Source organism: Piliocolobus tephrosceles, chromosome 10 (assembly GCF_002776525.5).
Source record: "Piliocolobus tephrosceles isolate RC106 chromosome 10, ASM277652v3, whole genome shotgun sequence".
Taxonomy (NCBI): Eukaryota; Metazoa; Chordata; class Mammalia; order Primates; family Cercopithecidae; genus Piliocolobus; species Piliocolobus tephrosceles.
The window spans coordinates 48148437-48167889 of record NC_045443.1 but is presented as its reverse complement, the minus strand read 5'-3'; the positions used below and the strand labels follow the sequence as shown (position 1 = coordinate 48167889).

At 43.4% G+C, this 19453-nt stretch overlaps 1 protein-coding gene across 2 annotated transcripts; it reads right to left on the bottom strand.

The window, feature by feature from the left end:
• Positions 1-273: 273 nt before the first annotated feature.
• On the bottom strand, positions 274-18635 carry HIGD1C (HIG1 hypoxia inducible domain family member 1C). 2 transcript variants are annotated; one of them, XM_026454683.2, is made up of 5 exons: positions 18403-18556; positions 17859-17913; positions 17018-17119; positions 10190-10324; positions 274-529 (listed from the first exon to the last, which is right to left on the bottom strand). In XM_026454683.2, exons 3-5 carry the CDS (start codon positions 17109-17111, stop codon positions 465-467), a joined length of 294 nt encoding a protein of 97 aa, XP_026310468.1. In that variant the 5' UTR covers positions 17112-17119; positions 17859-17913; positions 18403-18556; the 3' UTR covers positions 274-464. The 2 variants fall into 2 exon arrangements, with proteins under 2 accessions (XP_026310468.1, XP_023066903.1); XM_023211135.1 differs by lacking the exon at positions 18403-18556 and adding an exon at positions 18584-18635 and having other exon boundaries at positions 465-529.
• Between the last annotated feature and the right edge of the window lie 818 nt (positions 18636-19453).

Sequence of the window (19453 nt, the reverse complement as noted above, 5' to 3'; positions counted from 1 at the left end):
AGGATTACTTGAACCTGAGAGGTGGAGGTTGCAGTGAGTTGAGATTACACCACTGCACTCCAGCCTGGGCAACAGAGTAAGACTCCATCTCAAAAAAAAAAAAGAAAAGAGAAGTCTTCTGTAACCATTGTATAACTATTAATTTTTAAATTGGTTTGGCAGATTATCATTAGTTTGACAGATTAGTGGCAGATTATGTTCTGCTACTAACTACAAAATTAAAAAAAATTAAGTCAGAAAATCATGCCCTAGGTTCTGAAAGACATCAACACAGGATATTTGAGTTGACTGTTTATGATTGTTGATCTGGAAATCAACTTCTTAAAACACTGAGACTTGAAATACAAAGGCTATGAGCATTCTGTAACACTTCTGTAGTAAAATTGGCTACATATTGAAAATTTACTCTTCATAATAAATAGTTTTCAGAAGCTTCTTGTCTTTCTTGCTTCCAGTGTGTAGCTTCATTTTTTGGACTCACTGAAGAATCGAGGTCTAATGTGATCCTTATACATAGAATAGAGAACACCTAGAAAAAGAAGGATGTGTATCAATTGAGTATCCATGGGAAACAAACACTGAATTTCTTCCACTTGTATTTTTATGAAACTAGCCCACAATTTAAACAGAAACAAACAAAGGCCCTCCTTCCTATGAGTTTTTGGTTTGGATCATACAAGTAACTCTAGAGAAAAACAAAAAACAAAACTCTAGGAGCCCTTTAAAATCAATGTCAACTTAAATTTATGATGTTATTGTGCCACCAAAATATTGGTGAAACATTAGGAAAGTGGGAAAATATTTCCAGTTGTTAAGATTAAAATAGTAGTCATCTCAATTAGCAAACATTTATTCAGTCTCTACTAGTACTCAGTATCCCGAGGAAAACAAACGGTGAATGGATCGACTTCCTGCTTCTAGGGATTTATGATCTAGTGGGTGAATTGCCTGTGAGTTTAGACAGATGGTATGTATGGCTTCCACAGAGTCCTGGGGCATGCAGAAAGGGGGAAGTAGCCAGGAGGAATAGGGTAAGAAAGAGAGGAGCTGCTTTAGTGAGTTCCAAGGATGTCAGCAAATGTGCACACCCAAAAGCAAGTTAGGGAGTTACAGATTTAAATTACCACTCACATACCACCACCACCAGCCTATACCCATCTCAGTTATGAAGGCATCAGATCTTGAAATTAGATCCCTCTTCTGAGTGTGAAACCCATATATTCATTATTGTATGTAAGACATTTTGGTTTTTTTTTGTTTTGAGATGGAGTCTTGCTCTTGTCACCAGGCTAGAGTGCTACAATGGCATGATCTTAGCTCACTGCAACCTCCGCTTCCCAGGTTCAAGCGATTCTCCTGCCTCAGCCTCCCGAGTAGCTGGGATTACAGGCACCCACCACCGTGCCCAGCTAATTTTTGTATCTTTAGTAGAGACAGGGTTTTGCCATGTTGGCCAGGCCAGTCTTGAACTCCTGACCTCGGGTGGTCTGCCCGCCTTGGCCTCCCAAAGTGCTGGCATTATAGGTGTGAGCCACTGTGCCTGGCCTTACGTATGAGATTTCTACGTTGCACAGGTAGGTGGTCTCCAAACTTTCCAAATTTACCTAAGTAAATATGTTGAACATGCCTCTCAAAATACGTATTTATTTACTTATTTTATGTTTTTGAGATGGAGTCTCTCTGTCTCGCCCAGGCTGGAGTGCAGTGGGGCGATCTCGGCTCACTGCAGCCTCTGCCTCCCAGATTCAAGCAATTCTCCTGTCTCAGCCTCCCTAGTAGCTGGGATTACAGGCATGCGCCACCACACCCAGCTAATTTTGCATTTTTAGTAGAGATGGGGTTTCACCAAATTGGCCAGGCTGGTCTCGAACTCCTGACCTCAGGTGATCCACCCACCTTGGCCTCCCAAATTGCTAGGATTATAGGCGTGAGCCACCATGCCCAGCCAAACTGTGCCTTTATTTATAAACAATATAAACGCAGGTGGGTGGTGGGGGCTCATGCCCGTAATCCCACCACTTTGGAAGGCCAGGGGAGGAGGATCACTTGAGGCCAGGAGTTAGAGACCAGCCTCATCAAAATAGTGAGACCCATCTCTACAAAAAAATTAAAAAATTAGGGCAGGGTGCGGTGGCTCATTCATGCCTGTAATCCCAGCACTTTGGGAGGCCAGGGCGGGTGGATCACTTGAGATCAGGAGTTTGAGACCAGCCTGGCCAACATGGTGAAACCCCATCTCTACTAAAAATACAAAAATTAGCCAGGTGTAGTGGTGGATGCCTGTAATCCCAGCTACTCAGGAGGCTGAGTGAGGAGAATCGCTTGAACCCGGGAGGTGGATGTTGCAGTGAGCTGAGATTGCATCATTGCACTCCAGCCTGGGTGGACAGAGTGAGACTCCATCTCAAAACAAACAAACAAATTAGCTGGGCATGGTGGTGCATGCCTGTAGTCCCAGCTACTAGGGAAGCTGAGGTGGGAGTATCAGTTGAGCCCACGAGTTTGAGGTTGCAGTGAATGGTGATCACGCCACTGCAGTCCAGCCCGGATGACAGAGCAAGACCTTATCTCCCCCCGCAAAAAAAGAGAATTGGTGGAACTGGAGTGGAGATTACGGTAAGCTGGGAGGCAGTGAGTCTGACTCAAGTTCTCTTCTGTCTTTTGGGTTCTAGCTCATCCTTGCAGATTCCAGTTTATCTTTCCTTCCCAACTGTTGCCTTACTGACTTCAGTCCCCAGTATTAGAAACATAAGCAACAGCTTCACATAAACTGTTTAGCCAACTCCAAAAATGTTTTAAGGTCATATCTCTCTAATAAATCCCTTCTTCTCCACCTCCTCCCGTTCTTCCTCCTCCTCCTCCTTCTTCTTTTATGATTACTATTATTATTTGAGACAATGCCTCGCTCTGTGGCCAAGGCTGGAGTGCAGTGGTGCAAGCAAGGCTCACTGCAGCCTTGACCTCCTGGGCTCAAGCCATCCTCTCATCTCAGCCTTCCGAGTAGCTGGGACCACAGGTGCATGCGACTTGCCTGGCTAACTTTTTCATTTTTTGTAGAGACAGGGTATTTGCCATGTTGCCCAGACTGGTCTCAAACTCCTGGGGTCAAGTGATTCTCCTGCCTCGGACTCCCAGAATGCTGAGATTACAGGTGTGAGCCATCATGCCCAGCCTAAATTGCTTTTTATATATCACTACTGGTAGTTTTGCTTGTCTGAATCTTGACTGATACGGTTTGGAATTATAAGTGCTTCCAGAGGAACAGAACCAGGATGATAGCTTCTCTGAAGTGGTTCTGGGTTATCTGGAATTGGTTCTCTGATCTGTTTAGATTTAAAAGCATTAATGACCATGTTTTCAGTTATAAAGAGGATGCTAACAGTCCATGGCATGTAGTAGCAAAATAGTTTCTTAAATTATCACCCATTAGGTCAGGCGTGGTGGCTTATGCCTGTCATCCCAGCACTTTGGGAGGCTGAGGTGGGAGGATTGCTTGAGGTCAGGAGTTCGAGACCAGCTTGGGCAATGAAGTGAGACCCTCATTTCTACAAAAAATAAAGGCCAGGCCCGGTAGCTCATGCCCATAATCCCAGCACTTTGAGAGGCTGAGGCAGGTGGACCATTTGAGCCCAGGAATTTGAGACTTGCCTGGACAACATAGGGAGACCCCACCTCTACAAAAAATGTAAAAATTAGCCAGACATGATGATGCTTACCTGTAGTCCCAGCTGTGTGGGACTGAGGCAGGCAGGAGGATCTCTTGAGCCCAGGAGTTTAAGGCTGCAGTGAGCCGTGATCGCACCACTGCACTTCACCCTGGGTGACAAAGCAAGACCCTATTTCTCTTTGTTTTTGGAGACTGAGTCTCTCTCTGTCACCCAAGCTGAAGTGCATGGTGCGATCTTGGCTTACTGCAACCTCTACCTCCTGGGTTCAAGTGATTCTGCCTCAGCCTCCCAAGTAGCTGGGATTACAGGCACGTGCCACCATGCCCGGCTAATTTTTGGATTTTAAGCAGAGATGGGGTTTCACCATGTTGGCCAGGCTGGTCTCAAACTCCTGACCTCAAGTGATCTACCCACCTCGGCCTCCCGAATTCTGTGAGTGGCTCATCACAATATCAGTTCAATCCCCAACCTCACAGAGTCACTTCTGTTAAAGTTAAACCATTGCTTTAGAAGTAGTGGGACACTGAAAATTGGGAAGATGTGGCAGATGTCAATGAAATGGGTCTTTGAACACTTACATTTTAGTGAGACTCCTTTGCCAATAGAAGCAGTCCTTCTATCCTGTCTGAGAATGACTGAAACTTGGACCAAAAGGTAATCTCCACTAAATGAAATTGAAATGCCAGAACTTCCTTGGTAGAGTAATGGTTCTCAACCAGGGGCAGTTTTGTTCCCCTGGGGAATCTGGTAGTGTCTGGAGATATTTTTGGTTGTCACAACTGAGGGTGTGGAGGTGAGAGGAAATTCTACTGGCCTCTCGTGGGTGGAGACTAGGGATGCTGCTAAGCATCTTGCAATGCATGGGACGATCCTCCACAACAAGAATAATCCAGCCCAAAATGTCAGTAGTGCTGAGGTTCAGAAACTGCCACAGAGGTAGGTATCCAAAGTATGAGGGAGGTTGGTATGTTAGGGTGAATTTATCCTGCTTCCCCACACCCTAAACTAATGTTGTGAGAAAGACATTTGTCAGGGTAGCACTGGCAAGAGTCCTGTGGTGACTGTTCTCTGTATGCCAGAAATGACAGTGCGAACTGCTGGGCTCCCTAAATTCAATGGGGATTATGGGATCCTGAGGCTATGGGGGTCAAGTGGTAGCATTTGATTGACAAAGACAAGGAAAGCATGATTGTTGTGATGGGCAGCAAAGCCTAAGTATCATCAGAATAGTGTGAGTAAGCCACAGAGATCTTTGGCATTGGCTAACTGATTATAGTATCCCTAGAAATGAAAGTTGTGGGCAGAAGCAGAAAAGCTCTAGGTTTGGTGAATAAAAGTCTAACTCAAATCACCACAATAAAGAGCCAAGGAATTGACTCAGTTCCTAGAATTGAGTCATTTTCACAGGCCCAGAAATCCCTTGGATGAAGAGGGAGCCAGATCCTCTTAAGGAAAGACCCAGTTCGACAGACAAAAATATATATACTATAAGTCTTCCTTCTAGCCTTCCCCAAAGGGGACCTGTGCTCATTTATCAGGGCACCTGTTCACCAACGAAGGGAAAATAATCACATTTATGGGAGATTTTTGAATCCTAGTTCTGAATTGACACTAATCTCTACTTTGGTAGAATTAGTGTGGCCTACCAGTCAAAGTAGGGGTTTATGGAGGTCAGGTGGTTAATGGAGTTTTGCTGTGGGTCTTCTTCATAGTCAAGCCCGGTGGGTCCTTGAACCCACTATCTGTTATTCCTCAGTTCTGGAATGTGTAATTGGAATACTCATCAACTGTCAGAATTCTTACACTGGTCCCCTGACCTGCAAAGTAAGGGCTGTTATAGTAGGAAAAGCCAAGTGGAAGGAAAAATAGTAAACCAGTGGCTGGGCACGGTGGCTGACATCTGTAATCCCAGCACTTTGGGAGGCTGAAGTGGGAGGATCACTTGAGCCCATGAGTTGAAGACCAGCCTGGGCAACATAGCAAGACTTCATCTCTACAAAAAAATAAAATAAAAATTAGCCAGGCATGCTGGTGCACACATGTAGTCCCAGCTACTCAAGAGACTGAGGTGGATGGATTGCTTGAACCCAGGAGTTTGGGGCTGTAGTGAGCCATGATCATGCCATTATACTCCAACTTGGGTAACAGAGCAAGACCCTGTCTCAAAAAACAAAAACAAAAAATACCACAAACGTAAAACAAAAGCATTACTCTATTCCTAGAGGGACTGTAGAGATTAGTGCCATCATCAAGGACTTCGAAGATGCCAGAGTGGCTATGTGCAATGGATCACGCCTGTAATTCCAACACTTTGGGAGGCCAAGGCAGGAGGATTGCTTGAGGTCAGGACTTTGAGCTTGGGCGACATAGTGAGACTCTGTCTCTACAAAAAGATTTTGAAAAAAGATACCAGAGTGGTGATTCCTAAAACATCCCCATTTAGTTTGCCTATTTGACAGAAGACAGATGGATCTTGGAGAATGATACAATTCCTGTAAACTTAATCAGGTGGTCACTCTGCTTATCCAGATGTGGTTTTGTTGCTGGAGCAAATCAACATAACATCTGCTTTTTGGTATGCAGCTGTTAATCTGGTTGAGTGCTTTTTTCTGTATGTCTTTTACTAAAAATAATCAGAAGCATTTGCTTTCACCTGGCAGGGCCCACAGTATGCTTTCACTGCCTAATCTCAGGGCTCTGTGAACTCTCCAGCCCTATGTCATAATCTAGTCTGCAGGGACCTTGATCATCTCTTCATCATACAGGACATCACTTTAGTTCATTATATTAATTTGACCTGAATATCAAGGGGAAATTGGAATGCATTATATCTTTTAGGGCACTTCTTAGTACTCCCATGTCCTGTGATGGAAGACAATGGAAAACTAAATCCAACACAGCAGGATGCCTAATAATCCAGGTTAGGCATGAAGGAATGAAGGTTTGGGTCACCCCACCAGTCAATTAACCATGAGTAGCAAAGGTATTTGCTGAAAGCAAAGGGGATATGAAATGTGTAGTGGATGAATACAGATATAATACTAGCTATGACCATCTGACCAGCTGCAGAAACAGACTGTGATATTTAGGAGTGTTTCTTCCTTATTTTGATATGGATGCATTTGTGTATAGATTAGCCAAGTTTTTTTCTATTCCCCACTTCCATTTACCTATCATCTAACATAAGAAGTGTTAATAGGATTCAACCTTATATCTCAGGATTTAAGTCACAGCATATCAAAGGGGAATGTGATTCAGCTCAAAGAGGAATCAGCATCATCCAGAGATGTGTGAAGGGATTCTGTATCCTCTTTTGGGAGAGAACTAGCATGCTTTTGGATACACAAGGGGTGGCTGATTTTGCCACTGTCTTTATTTGGAAGTTAAGGGTAATTAAAAGAGGTATATATGGATGTCAAGTTGACAAGGGCTGGACAGTGGTAGGCTTGTATTATGTCAACTGAAGTAGCCTGTAACTGCATTTTCCAGAATTCCTTTCCTTTTATTACCAGGGTTAGTGTAAGAGACATCCTGCATGAGATTTAGAAGGTGGAAATGATGCAGCAGTCAAATTCTTCTTGTGTCTGAAAGACACTATTGCAGTACAGTTTTGCTTATGTGCTGGCTCACTTTATTGGCAGGGGTCAGCAATCATGAGCACAGCCACTATGGCTCCTGCTGAATTTTCTCCTGCACCTTCCTGACCCCTTTGCCAGCTCCATGTTTAGCTCCAGAATGAAAGGCATTGGCGTTTTCTATATTTCATCTCCATCAGTGAATGTGGAGGCTTGGAGATGGCTGAAAACCCACAAGGGTTCCAGTCTGTCCTGTGTATTGTTCTAGCTCATCTTTGCAGGTTCTGGATTTTTCTTGCTTCTACTTTCCTTTCTTTTCTGTTTGTTTTTTTTTTTTTTTTTTTTTTTTGAGATGGAGTCTTGCCTTTCACCAAGGCTGGAGTGCAGTAACGTGGTCTTGGTTCACTGCAGCCTCCACTTACCAGGTTCAAGCAATTCTCCTGCTTCAGCCTCCTAAGTAGCTGGGATTACAGGCACGCACCACTACTCCCGGCTTATTTTTGTATTTTAAGTAGAGATGGGGTTTCACCATGTTGGCCAGGCTGGTCTCAAACTCCTGACCTCAAGTGATCCCCCTGCCTCGGCCTCCCAAATTGCTGGGATTACAGGTGTGAGCCACCGCGCCTGACCTACTTTTCTTTCTTTTCTAATTCCTTTCCCTGCTCACTTCAGGCCCAAGCTCCAGATTCATAAGCAAGAGCCTCATAATTATATAAGTTCAAATACCTGTAATAAATCCCTCATTAAACATTACTACTAGTAGTTTTGCTTTTCTCATCAAACACTGATTCACCTACCAAGCTATGTAGGGTTCCACTTACACGCCATGCTTCTGTGCTTTTGTTTTTGTTTTGTTTTGTTTTGTTTTTTGAGATGGAGTCTCGCTCTGTCACCCAGGCTGGAGTGCAGTGGCCGGATCTCAGCTCACTGCAAGCTCCGCCTCCCAGGCTTACGCCATTCTCCTGCCTCAGCCTCCCGAGTAGCTGGGACTATAGGCGCCCGCCACCGCTCCCGGCTAGTTTTTTTTTTTTTTTTTGTATTTTTAGTAGAGACGGGGTTTCACCGTGTTTCACCAGGATGGTCTCGATCTCCTGACCTCGTGATCCACCTGTCTCGGCCTCCCAAAGTACTGGGATTACAGACTTGAGCCACCACGCCTGGCCTCTGTGCCTTTGTTTTTTCCTCTGTCTAGAATCCTGAGGTCCTTCTCTGCTTAGTGAATTCCTCCTTATTCTTGGTTTAGTGCGTGGTTTACATCCTTAAAGAAGCCTCCTCTGGCCTCCCAGCCCTAGTTAAATACCACTCCCTTGTGTTTGTGCTTCCATAGCAACCTGTGCTTTTTTTTTTTTTTTTTTCTTTTTTTGAGATGCTTTCTCTGACGCCCAGGCTGGAGTGCAGTGGCGTGATCTCGACTCACTGCAGACTCTGCCTCCCGGGTTCAAGTGATTCTCCTGCCTCAGCCTCCCAAGTAGCTGCGACTACAGGCGCCCACCATCACACCTGGCTAATTTTTGTATTTTTAGTAAAGACAGGGTTTCACCATGTTGGCCAGGCTGGTCTCGAACTCCTGACCTCAAGTGATCCTCCTGCCTTGGCCTTCCAAAGTGTTGGGATTACAGGCGTGAGCCACCGCGCCTGGCTTTTTGTTAGATGGAGTTTCACTCTCATTGCCCAGGCTGGAGTGCAATGGCATGATCTCAGCTCACTGCAGACTCCGTCTCCCAGATTCAAGCGATTCTCCTGCCTCAGCCTCCCAAGTAGCTGGGACTGCAGGCATGTGCCACTACACCCAGCTATTTGTATGTGTGTGTGTGTGTGTGTGTGTGTTTAGTAGAGACGGGGTTTCCCCATGTCAGCCAGGCTGATATCAAGCTCCTTACCTCAGGTGATCTGCCCGCCTCGGCCTCCCAAAGTGGTGGGATCACAGGTGTGAGCCACCGCGCCCGGCCAGCCTGTGCTATTTCTGTTACGGCATCTATAACTTTATATTGTCTTCTTTCTTTCTTGGTCTGTCTTTCTAAGGAGACTAAACTGTTTAAGGGTAGGGACTGAGTCATATTTCTAAACAGTGTCTGGCACATAGCAGGCATTCAATAAGTGTTTGCTGAATGATGAAAAGGAGGACTGTAACTTTGTAGTAAGGCTTCCTGTATTTGGAGCACATTACGGCTCACAGTAATAAGATTATTACCATATAACTTTCCTTGCAAGCCCCATGCCCATCATTCTATCATCTCCAACCTAGGCAGGATGACTCCACTCTGCACAGAATGAAGGGCACCTAAGAATATTGTGACCTGTTCTCATTAATGTAGAACAAACAAATTTAGATTACTTTAGGTCCTAAAATGGACTTCTTGTTAGAACTATCTGATTTAGCTGTGGGTATAACCTGAATTAATGAAGACAATTTTATACCTTTTCTTTGGATTTGACTGGTATGTCTTGCTTAATTTATGGACTACTAAAAAAAGATTTGCCTACTGCTGAAACTTGGAAGGAAAGAAGAAGGCAGTTGAGATTTGTGGGCTCTAAAAATGTCTTCTTCCTAGTTAAACCAATAACTACATTTGCTGTTCAGATAGGCTGGGAAATATGATCGCTGCTCTTAGCCATGAGATGGGGCTCACAGCCACAATATAGGCTGTGATCTATCTGTAACTGCTGCTCTTGAGTTATAGGATAAGAACTATTCACCACTCCCTTCACTAAAGAGAACAACCCATTGCCCTAGTTGTCTACCATGGTTTTGTCAGTTTTTGTCAGCTGCAATCATAAAAAATTAAGCGCACAACTGGACCACAACCTCAACTAAGGGAAGATGAGTCTTTCCTACCCCTCTCTCATTATATCATTGTGACCCAATATTCATCTTCTACTGTGAATGAATAAAATAAATATACTCTCAAAGACAGCTGAACATAAGATACAAATTAAGCAGGTTACCTAGAGTCACAGCTCCGACAACAAATCCTTGGGCAGCAACTCTCATGTGAATAAGATGAATTGACACTTTCTGATCTCTTCTGTACTTTAACTTGTAAAGACCATAGGACACCACAGACACAAAGCCTGCTATACCTGTGAATTTTAAAAGTATGGGTTATTTGGAAGGCTGGGGCAGGAGCATCGTGTGAGACCAGGAGTTTGAAAATAGCCTGGGCAACATAGCAAGACCCCATCTCTACAAAAAATAAAAAATTAGCCACACATGGTGATACACATCTGTAGTCCCAGCTACTCAGGAGACTGAGGCAGGAGAATACCTTGAGCCCAGGAGTTCAAGGCGTCAGTGAGCTATGATTGCACCACTGCACTCCAGCCTGGGTGACAGAGTGAGACCCTGTCTCTAGAAAAAAAAAAAACCGTATGGGTTAAGTACACATTAGGCAAGAATTTTCAAGTGCTTAGAGAGTTAAATGAAAGAATGTCTGCAGGATAAGAACCTGGAAGATAAGCAGGAAAAACTTCAGCAAAGAACATTTTTCAAAGAACCAAGCTGGATTTGATCTACCAGACTTTAAAATGAGCCCTTAATATTCTTGGGTCCAATATTTGCAGTTTTGACTCTTCCCAGAAAAATTAGAACCATACAGTGTAGTAACTTGTTTAGTCATTTGTAATTTCCTGAGGAATGATTTCAAACTGCATGCTACAATGTTATTATCTGTGGCAAGTCACTTAGCCAGTAAGTGAACTAACCCAACATCTCGGTGCCCACAGCTTTTGAGTGTTTGGCTTGACTCTTCTCTTCCTGTTACCAAATGAGGAGTAAACCCGGTAGACTGAGAAAACATTTGTTCTTCTATATAAAGTGAAACCATAAACTTTAGTGAGAGATGAAAAAGTATGAATATATGCACGAGAAGCATAACTCTGGCAAGAGCTGTGATTCTAGAAAAGTTCAGAAGCCCATACAAATATTTCTGTATTTCCTACAAATGTCAAGGGGTGAATGTACTGCTGTGACAACTAAGATTCTATGTAACTGGCGCTGAAACAAAGAACTCATCAACTAAATAGGAAAGATTCTAGAAAAAGATTTAAAACACTGAGAACTTAATGCATGACAAAACAAAAATAGCCAGATAACTGATACTGGGCCAGGTACGGTGGCTCACGCCTGTAATCCCAGCACTTTGGGAGGTTGAGGCAGGTGGACCACTTGAGGTCAGGAGTTCAAGACCAGCCTGGCCAACACAGTGAAACCCCATCTCTACTAAAAATACAAAAAATTAGCGAGGCGTGATGGTACATGCCTGTAATCCCAGCTATTTGGGAGGCTGAGGCAGGGGAATCACTTGAACCCGGGAGGCAGAGGTTGCAGTGAGCTGAGATTGCGCCACTGTACCCCAGCCTGAGTGACAGAGCAAGACTTCATTTCAAAACAAAAACAAAGCAACAATAACAAAAAACCCAGATACTGGAATAATTTAATAAATGCCATAAGTACAACTTATTGGTATAGAGAAGAACTAACTTGGATTGGTATTTCACACTAGACCCTGAACAAAATTTTTGGGTAAGTAAGAGTTAAATGCAAAACAAAGCAAAAATACAACAACAAAAACTGAAGAAAATAGAATAGTGTATTTATAGGATATGGGGCCGGGCGCAGTGGCTCACGCCTGTAATCCCAGCACTTTGGGAGGCCGAGGCAGGCTGATCACCTGAGGTCAGGAGTTGGAGACCAGCCTGACCAACGTGGAGAAACCCTGTCTCTACGAAAAATACAAAATTAGCCAGGCATGGTGGCGCATGCCTGTAATCCCAGCTACTCAGGAGGCTGAGGCAGGAGAATTGCTTGAACCTGGGAGGCGGAGGTTGTGGTGAGCCGAGATTGCACCATTGCAGTCTAGCCTGTGCAACAAGAGCAAAACTCTGTCTCAAGAAAAGAAAAAAAAAAGAGGAGATGATAGAGGTAATAGAATATGACAAGGACAAAATACACAGTAAGAAAACATTTGCACAGTAAAAGTGTGTGTGTTTTTTTTGTTTGTTTTTCTTTTGAGACAGAGTCTTGCTCTGTCACCCAGGCTGGAGTGCAGTGATGCAATCTCAGCTCACTGCAACTTCTGCCTCCTGGGTTCAAGTGGTTCTCCTGCCTCAGCCTCCCTAGTAGCTGGGATTACAGGCGTGCACCACCATACCTGGCCAACTTTTGTATTTTTTTTTGAGACGGAGTCTTGCTCTGTCACCCAGGCTGGAGTGCAGTGGCGCGATCTCGGCTCACTGCAAGCTCCGCCTCCCGGGTTCACGCCATTCTCCTGCCTCCGCCTCCTGACTAGCTGGGACTACAGGCGCCCGCCACCGCGCCCAGCTAATGTTTTGTATTTTTAGTAGAGATGGGGTTTCACTGTGGTCTCGATCTCCTGACCTTGTGATCTGCCCGCCTCGGCCTCCCAAAAGTGCTGGGATTACAGGCGTGAGCCACCGCGCCTGGCAACTTTTGTATTTTTTAGTAGAGATGATGTCTCGCTATGTTGGTCAGGCTGGCCTTGAACTCCTGGCCCCAAGTGATCCGCCCACCACAGCCTCCTGCAGTGCTGGGATTACAGGCATAAGCCACTGTGCCCGGCCTATTTTTTTGGGTTTTCTATTCTTTCCCATTGATCTATACATCTGACCTTCCATCAGTACCACACTGTGTTGATTACTGTAGCAATATAGTAAGCCTTAATATCAGCCAGAGTGATTCTTTCCACTTTGTCTTTTTTTTAAAAAAGATTATTTTAGCTTTTCTAGGACTTGTGCCTTTCCATATAAGATTTAGAATAAGTTTGTCTATGTCTACCAAAAGCCTTGCTGGGGTTTTGACAGGAACTACAGTAAGCCTATAGATAAACTTGGGGAGAATTGACATCTTTACTAATATACTGTGCTTTCCAATTCATGAACACAGGGTCAGGCGCGGTAGCTCACGCCTATAATGCCAGCACTTTGGTAGGGCAAGGCAGGAATATCATTTGAGGTCAGGAGTTCAGGACCAGCCTGGCCAAAATGGTAAAACCCTGCCTCTACTACACACACACACACACACACACACACACACACACCCCTCCAATTCATGAACACAGTGGTCTCTCCATTTTTTTTTTTTTTTTTTCTTGAGACAGAGTCTCACTCTGTTGCCCAGGCTGGAATACAGTGGCATGATCTCGGCTCACTGCAGCCCCCACCTCCAAGGTTCTAGCGATTCACCTGTCTCAGCCTCCTGAGTAACTGGGATTACAGGTGCGTGCCACCACACCTGGATAATTTTTGTATTTTTAGTGGACACGGGGTTTTGCCATGTTGGCCAGGCTGGTCTCGAACTCCTGACCTCAGGTGGTTGCCCACCTTGGCCTCCCAAAGTGCTGGGATTATAGGCGAGAGCCACCACGCCTGGTTGGTATTATGTTTTTAGTTTCAGTTTCCATATGCTTCTTGTTAGTAAATAGAAATGCAAATTTTAATCTAAATGTAAGGGTCAATTAAAAAAAGAAATGCAAGCTGGGCATGGTGGCTTATTCCTGTAATCCCAGAACTTTGGGAGGCTGAGACTGGTGGATCACTTGACGTCAGGAGTTTGAGACCAGCTTGGTCAACATGGTAAAACCCTGTCTCTACTAAAAATACAAAAATTAGCCAGGCATGGTGGTGCATGCCTACTCAGGAAGCTGAAGCATGAGAATCACTTGAGACCAGGAGGTGGAGGTTGCAGTGAGCCAGGATTGTGCCATTGCACTCCAGCCTGGGCGGCAGAGGGAAACTCTGTCTTAAAAAAAAAAAAAAAAAAGCATAGCGTGTTTGGAATAACTATGTTGGCATATGCATGTCTATGGATGGGTAAGGATATATTTCTTCTTTCATGATCCATTTAATAAATGGAAATAAGAATCAGTAAATCATTACATTATAATGACTAATGTGCTACAGACATAAAAACAGAAAAAAAAAAAAAAATTGATGATGGTAGACACACGAGGAAACAGGCGAAGCCCTGAAAGCTCTTTAAGTTGTGCCAAGTCCTTCTGGAAAGAACTCTGGAAATATATAACAAATGTTATTAAACTGAACATGCTTCCTGCTCTGGAAATTCTACTTCTGGGAACATACTCCAAGGAAGTAACCAAAAGAAAAATCAAGAAAATGACACAAAGATGTTCAGGGTTACACTATGTTTGAGGAAAACTCAAATAACCCAAATGGCCCAAACAGAAGAAAAACTGCCATTACTATAAAAACATATAAGAGTAGGGAGTATTAAAACACAGAAATGTACATATGTTAGGTGAAACAAGCAAAGCCAAGTAATCTGTCAACACATACTTTAAATAGATATAATGCATTCAGAGACCTTAACAGTGATTGTAAGATGATTTTCAACAATGCAAATGTGTTTATAATGATGGAAGTTGCTTAAGATAACCAATAGAAAATGTTTTATAAATTACCTGCATAGGACCCTCCATCCTGTAGCAGGGAAATACACATAGTAGATAGTGTTAAAATGACAACAGCTAAACAAATTATTCAATGATATATATCCAATTTTTTTTTTCTAAGATAGAGTCTCACTCTGTTGCCAGGCTAGAGTGCAGTGGCGTGATCTTGGCTCACTGCAACCTTCACTTCCTGAGTTCAGGTGATTCTCCTGCTTCAGCCTCCTGAGGAGCTGGGACTGTAGGCGCCCGCCACCACACCCAGCTAATTTTTGTATTTTTAGTAGAGACAGGGTTTCACCACATTGGCCAGGCTGGTCTCAAACTCCTGATTTCAAGCGATCCACCCACCTTGGCCTACCGAAGTGTTGGGATTACAGGCGTGAGCCACCGTGCCCAGCCTACCAAATTTTATCATTATTTATTTTTTAGCAAAAACTTGGCTCTCTTCCCTTAATCAAATGAAAGTTCTGTTCTTACTTAAATTGGTTTTGTTTCTTTTAGACATTAAAGTCAGAACCTTTACTCTTTTCCATATAGTGTCTCTAGTTTGTTTGTAATTGAATTTAACTGGAAACACTTTTATCTTTCCACTTTAATCACCCTAAATGTCTCTGGAAAAATAATTTAATGTACAACAGGCACAGTGGTGCATATGTCTCTTTGTCTCTGTTCATTAATTAATCTCTGTTCATTAGAGTGATCTGTTCAAGTAGCATTGAGTTTTTGAATTTTTTTTAGTTAAAAATGCTAAGGAAGATAAATCACTATTAAATTATTTGCTTCCATTTCTTACAGGTGCTATTACAAGTCTTAAATGAAACTTCTAAACAGAATATTACTGTAAAGTAAAATTTGATTCTTTCTTGATATGTGAATAATGACAGGAAGTTGCTAGAGTCACAGTAACAATGGGAACATCTGACATACCTATTTAGACATTTTTATGGAATTAATATTTTTGCAAACTTATGTCAGTCAGATTTAAGTAAATTATTTTAATAGTTTCCAGACAAAATGAACACAAGGAAACAGGCATGGCTGCAGTGTGCATCCATGGAGAAGAAAGAGAAAACTCAGACTTTAAAACATAATATTGGTGCTTAGGTTTTGTGGTTTTTTTAAGTCCACATACACATAATACTTGTTGAAAATGTAAACATACTAAATGTGTGTGGGGAAAGGATAAACAGTTAAGGGTCCAGATCACTAGGTGATCTAATCATAGTATCTCTCTTTTTTATTTTTTGAGATGGAGTCTTGCTCTGCGCCCAACCTCTGCCTCCCGGGTTCAAGTGATTCTGGTGCCTCAGCCTCCTGAGTAGCTGGGGTTACAGGTGCGTGCCACAACGCCCAGCCAATCTCTTGTATTTTTAGTAGAGATGGGGTTTCACCATGTTGGCCAGGCTGGTCTTGAATTCCTGACCTCAAGTGATCCACCTGCCTCGGCCTCTCAAAGTGCTGGGATTACAGGCGTGAGCCACTGTGCCCAGCCTAATTATAGTATCACTTCTTTAGTCCAGAATTTACCACCCCAAAGTTCATGCTCACAAGTGTTCAGATAGGTCCAGGCTTTTACTCAGAGCTTTCCTCTGAATTGACTCACACTTCTTTCAAGCTTCGATATCTAACTTCTGGTGCCACAGAACATTAAAAACATTAGATGCAGAAGTTTTTGGTTTTTTTTTTGTTTGTTTATTTGTTGTTTTTGAGAAAGGGTCTCACTATGTCACCCAGGCTGAAGTGCAGTGGTGTGATCTTGGCTCACTGCAACCTGCACCTCCTGAGCTCAAGCAATCTTCCCACCTCGGCCTCTCAAAGTGCTGGGATTACAGGTGTGAGCCACCGCGCCTCGCCTGGAAGCAGAAGTTTTTAATGTGCCCAATAGTAAGAAAGAAACAGAAAAATCTATAAACAGAAGACGTAAGAACTTTAGGTTTAGATTACTCACAAGACAAAGAAACATATGCATCTCAATAGTCCCTAATAGGCTTTAAATAGAATAAACTGATGCTGCTGTTGATGGTCCTGAGTTATGGCTGAAATGTTAATATTCATTCAATCTATTCCATTTGACTGGCTAGGAACAGGAACTAATACTTTTAGGTAGACTTCTAACAAAGTGGATAAAATAGAATAAAATTTGATGCCTTCAAATAACAGCTAACATTTACTGGGGGCTTACCATGTACTAGGAAATATTCTGAAAGTTCAACACATGCCTAGAGGAGGTTAGCTTCAATTATCTGAAAAAATTCAATTATAAGAAACATTTCAATCCTCAAAGGCACTGGGTAAGGCATCATTGTATTATTACAGTTTTCCGCATCCAGTCAAGACTTGTACTTACCTACAGGGACAAAGGGGCAGTCTCTAGATTTCCTGATTAGTCGGGATAATTGACCTTCATCCTCTTCTGCTGACCACTGGTTATCTGAAGACATTTTCTTCTCTAGTAACAATAGGATATAAATGTGGTTGCCGTGAATCATTAAAAATAATTTGTTTTTCCTCTCCCATCATACTCTTGATTATGTGTTTTTTTGTCTTCATTTGTTTGGTAAGCCTATCTGCTCAACTGAAGTAAACAATTGTCTTTCCTTCACACTTTTCACTACAGAATTTTTTCATTTTGCAGGGGAAGGGGATAAGAAAAAAATACATAGAGAGAGGAAATGATAATCAGATTTCATGAATACAGAGTAAAAACACAGATCATAATTCTGTTATTCAGTCTCCTTTCCACTGCTCAGCATTTGAGATCACTGGGAACCTCAGGACTTCTTCCACAAGCACTGTATTTGAAGAACACAGTTTCTTTTTAAAGTATCATTTTAAAGAAGTATGGCAGTGCCAACATAGGCAAAAATACTTCCAGATTTACAGGTATCGGCAGAATGATCACTCCAACTCTGCAGAATGTGCAGGGCATTATAAAGTCATTCAGATACTTACCAAGTACCTACTGTGTGCCAGTTGCTATGCTAGACAATGGATTCCTTGTCTAGCCTGGCTTGTCTACATAGGATGAAGGAAGAAACTTGCAAAAGCAACTATGATCACAACAGATTTAGCAGCACCTGAGTCTGTTCCCTGTGCAACTTATTGTGTTCACCCCAGAATTCAGATACAGCGGCTTCATCCTATGAATGAGGCTTCATCAGAAAACATAAGCTTAAGAAGCACAATACCTGTAGCGTACCCCACCACCTGCTGTCTGTCTCCTGGTGTTCCTTCAGCAAGAGGCTGTAGATCAGAACAGGTGTTTGTTGTAAGGCCAGGACACAATGATGTGCAATTTCCAACTAATTGATAATGGGAAAGCCCAGAAACACGCCCCAGGGGCCTGGGGGAGTGGTCGGCTGGTATTGGCCAAGATTTCCAGCACCCTGCCAGAAACTCACCAGTAGCAGCCTGGGCCACAAACTAGGCTTTCGAAGCCAACAATAAGAAAAACATTAAGGCTTTGGAAGAAGATGCATTTGCTTAAGTCTGCCTTCACAAGGGAGCTCCTGACTTCTCTCTGTGACTGAGTCTTAGTACCTAATTCCTGGGCCCAAAATTGAGGGGAGAGAGGGCACAGGGTCACAACAATGGGCTTGGAGGGGAAGGGGAGAAGATAGCCATCAGAGGCCAGGATTCTTGCCATCCTTCAGAAACGTGCCCTAGGCAGAGGCGGTGCGCGCCCTGCAGTTGGAATCTCCAGCTGAGGTGATGAGAGCCCGCTGGGCTCACCTGGCAGTGGGGCCATCACAGGTGCGCCTCCTGCAAAGCCTCGAGCTGCACATGCGCCCAGGGGAAAGATGTGAGGTCCCTGCACCTGTGGCCAGTCCCTGCACCTGCGTGTGAGACCTGAGTGGGGCTGTGGCTCTTGAGGTGGGTCGGTGGTGGACGTGGCCTTCGCTTCTGTTCTGACCTCGTAGCCTTGGGGCCCCTTGAGACCTCGGAGAATGCCTTGCTCACTGCTTCCCTCCGACTGCAGCCACGTGGACCTAGAGATGAGGGCAGAGGATCAGGTATCGTTCATGGTTTTTCCCTTATAACTTCATGTTTAAGTAATTTCAGACTTACAGAAAAGTCCCCAGAATAGTACAAAGAACTGTGTGTCTGGTACCCGCATTTTCCTTTATTAACATGTTTCTTTCTTTAAAAAATATTTTTGGCGAGCCACCTGACAGTAGCAGACTTAGGCCTTCCACATACTTTTGTATGCATTTGGGGCATTCTTTTATTATATAACCATAATACAGTGTTTAAAATCAGAAATTTAACATTGATGTAATTCTGTTTTTCAATCTAAAGATTTTATTCATATTCACCAGTTGTCCCAATAATGTCCTTAATAGCAAAAAAAAATTTTTTTTCTGATCTAGCATCCAGTTAGGATCATATATTGCATTTAGCTGTCCTGTCTCTTTAGTCTCCTTTAGTCTGAAACACCTTCTTAATCATCTTTGTCTTTCTTGACCTTGAGTTTTTTTTTTTTTTTTTGATGGAGGTTCGCTCTTGTCGCTCAGGTTGGAGTGTAATGGCTCAGTCTCGGCTCACTGCAACTTCCATCTCCTGGATTCAAGCAATTCTCCTGCCTCAGCCTCTGGAGTAGCTAGGACTACAGAAGCGCGACACCACGCCCAGCTAATTTTTTTGTATTTTTAGTAGAGATGGGGTTTCACCATGTTGGTCAGGCTGGTCTCAAATTCCTGATCTTAGGTGATCCACCCACCTTGGCCTCCCAAAGTGTTGGGATTACAGGCGTGAGCCACCGTGCCCAGCCGACCTTGATGTT

Excerpts from the sequence above, each read along its gene's own strand:
- HIGD1C (XM_023211135.1), bottom strand. The coding sequence starts at position 17,111 with ATGTCTTCAGATAACCAGTGGTCAGCAGAAGAGGATGAAGGTCAATTA. Across the intron at positions 10,325-17,017 it reads CTGCCCCTTTGTCCCTGTAG|GTATAGCAGGCTTTGTGTCT; the intron begins GTAAGTACAAGT and ends TAAAATTCACAG. Across the intron at positions 530-10,189 it reads TGTCGGAGCTGTGACTCTAG|GTGTTCTCTATTCTATGTAT; the intron begins GTAACCTGCTTA and ends TTCTTTTTCTAG.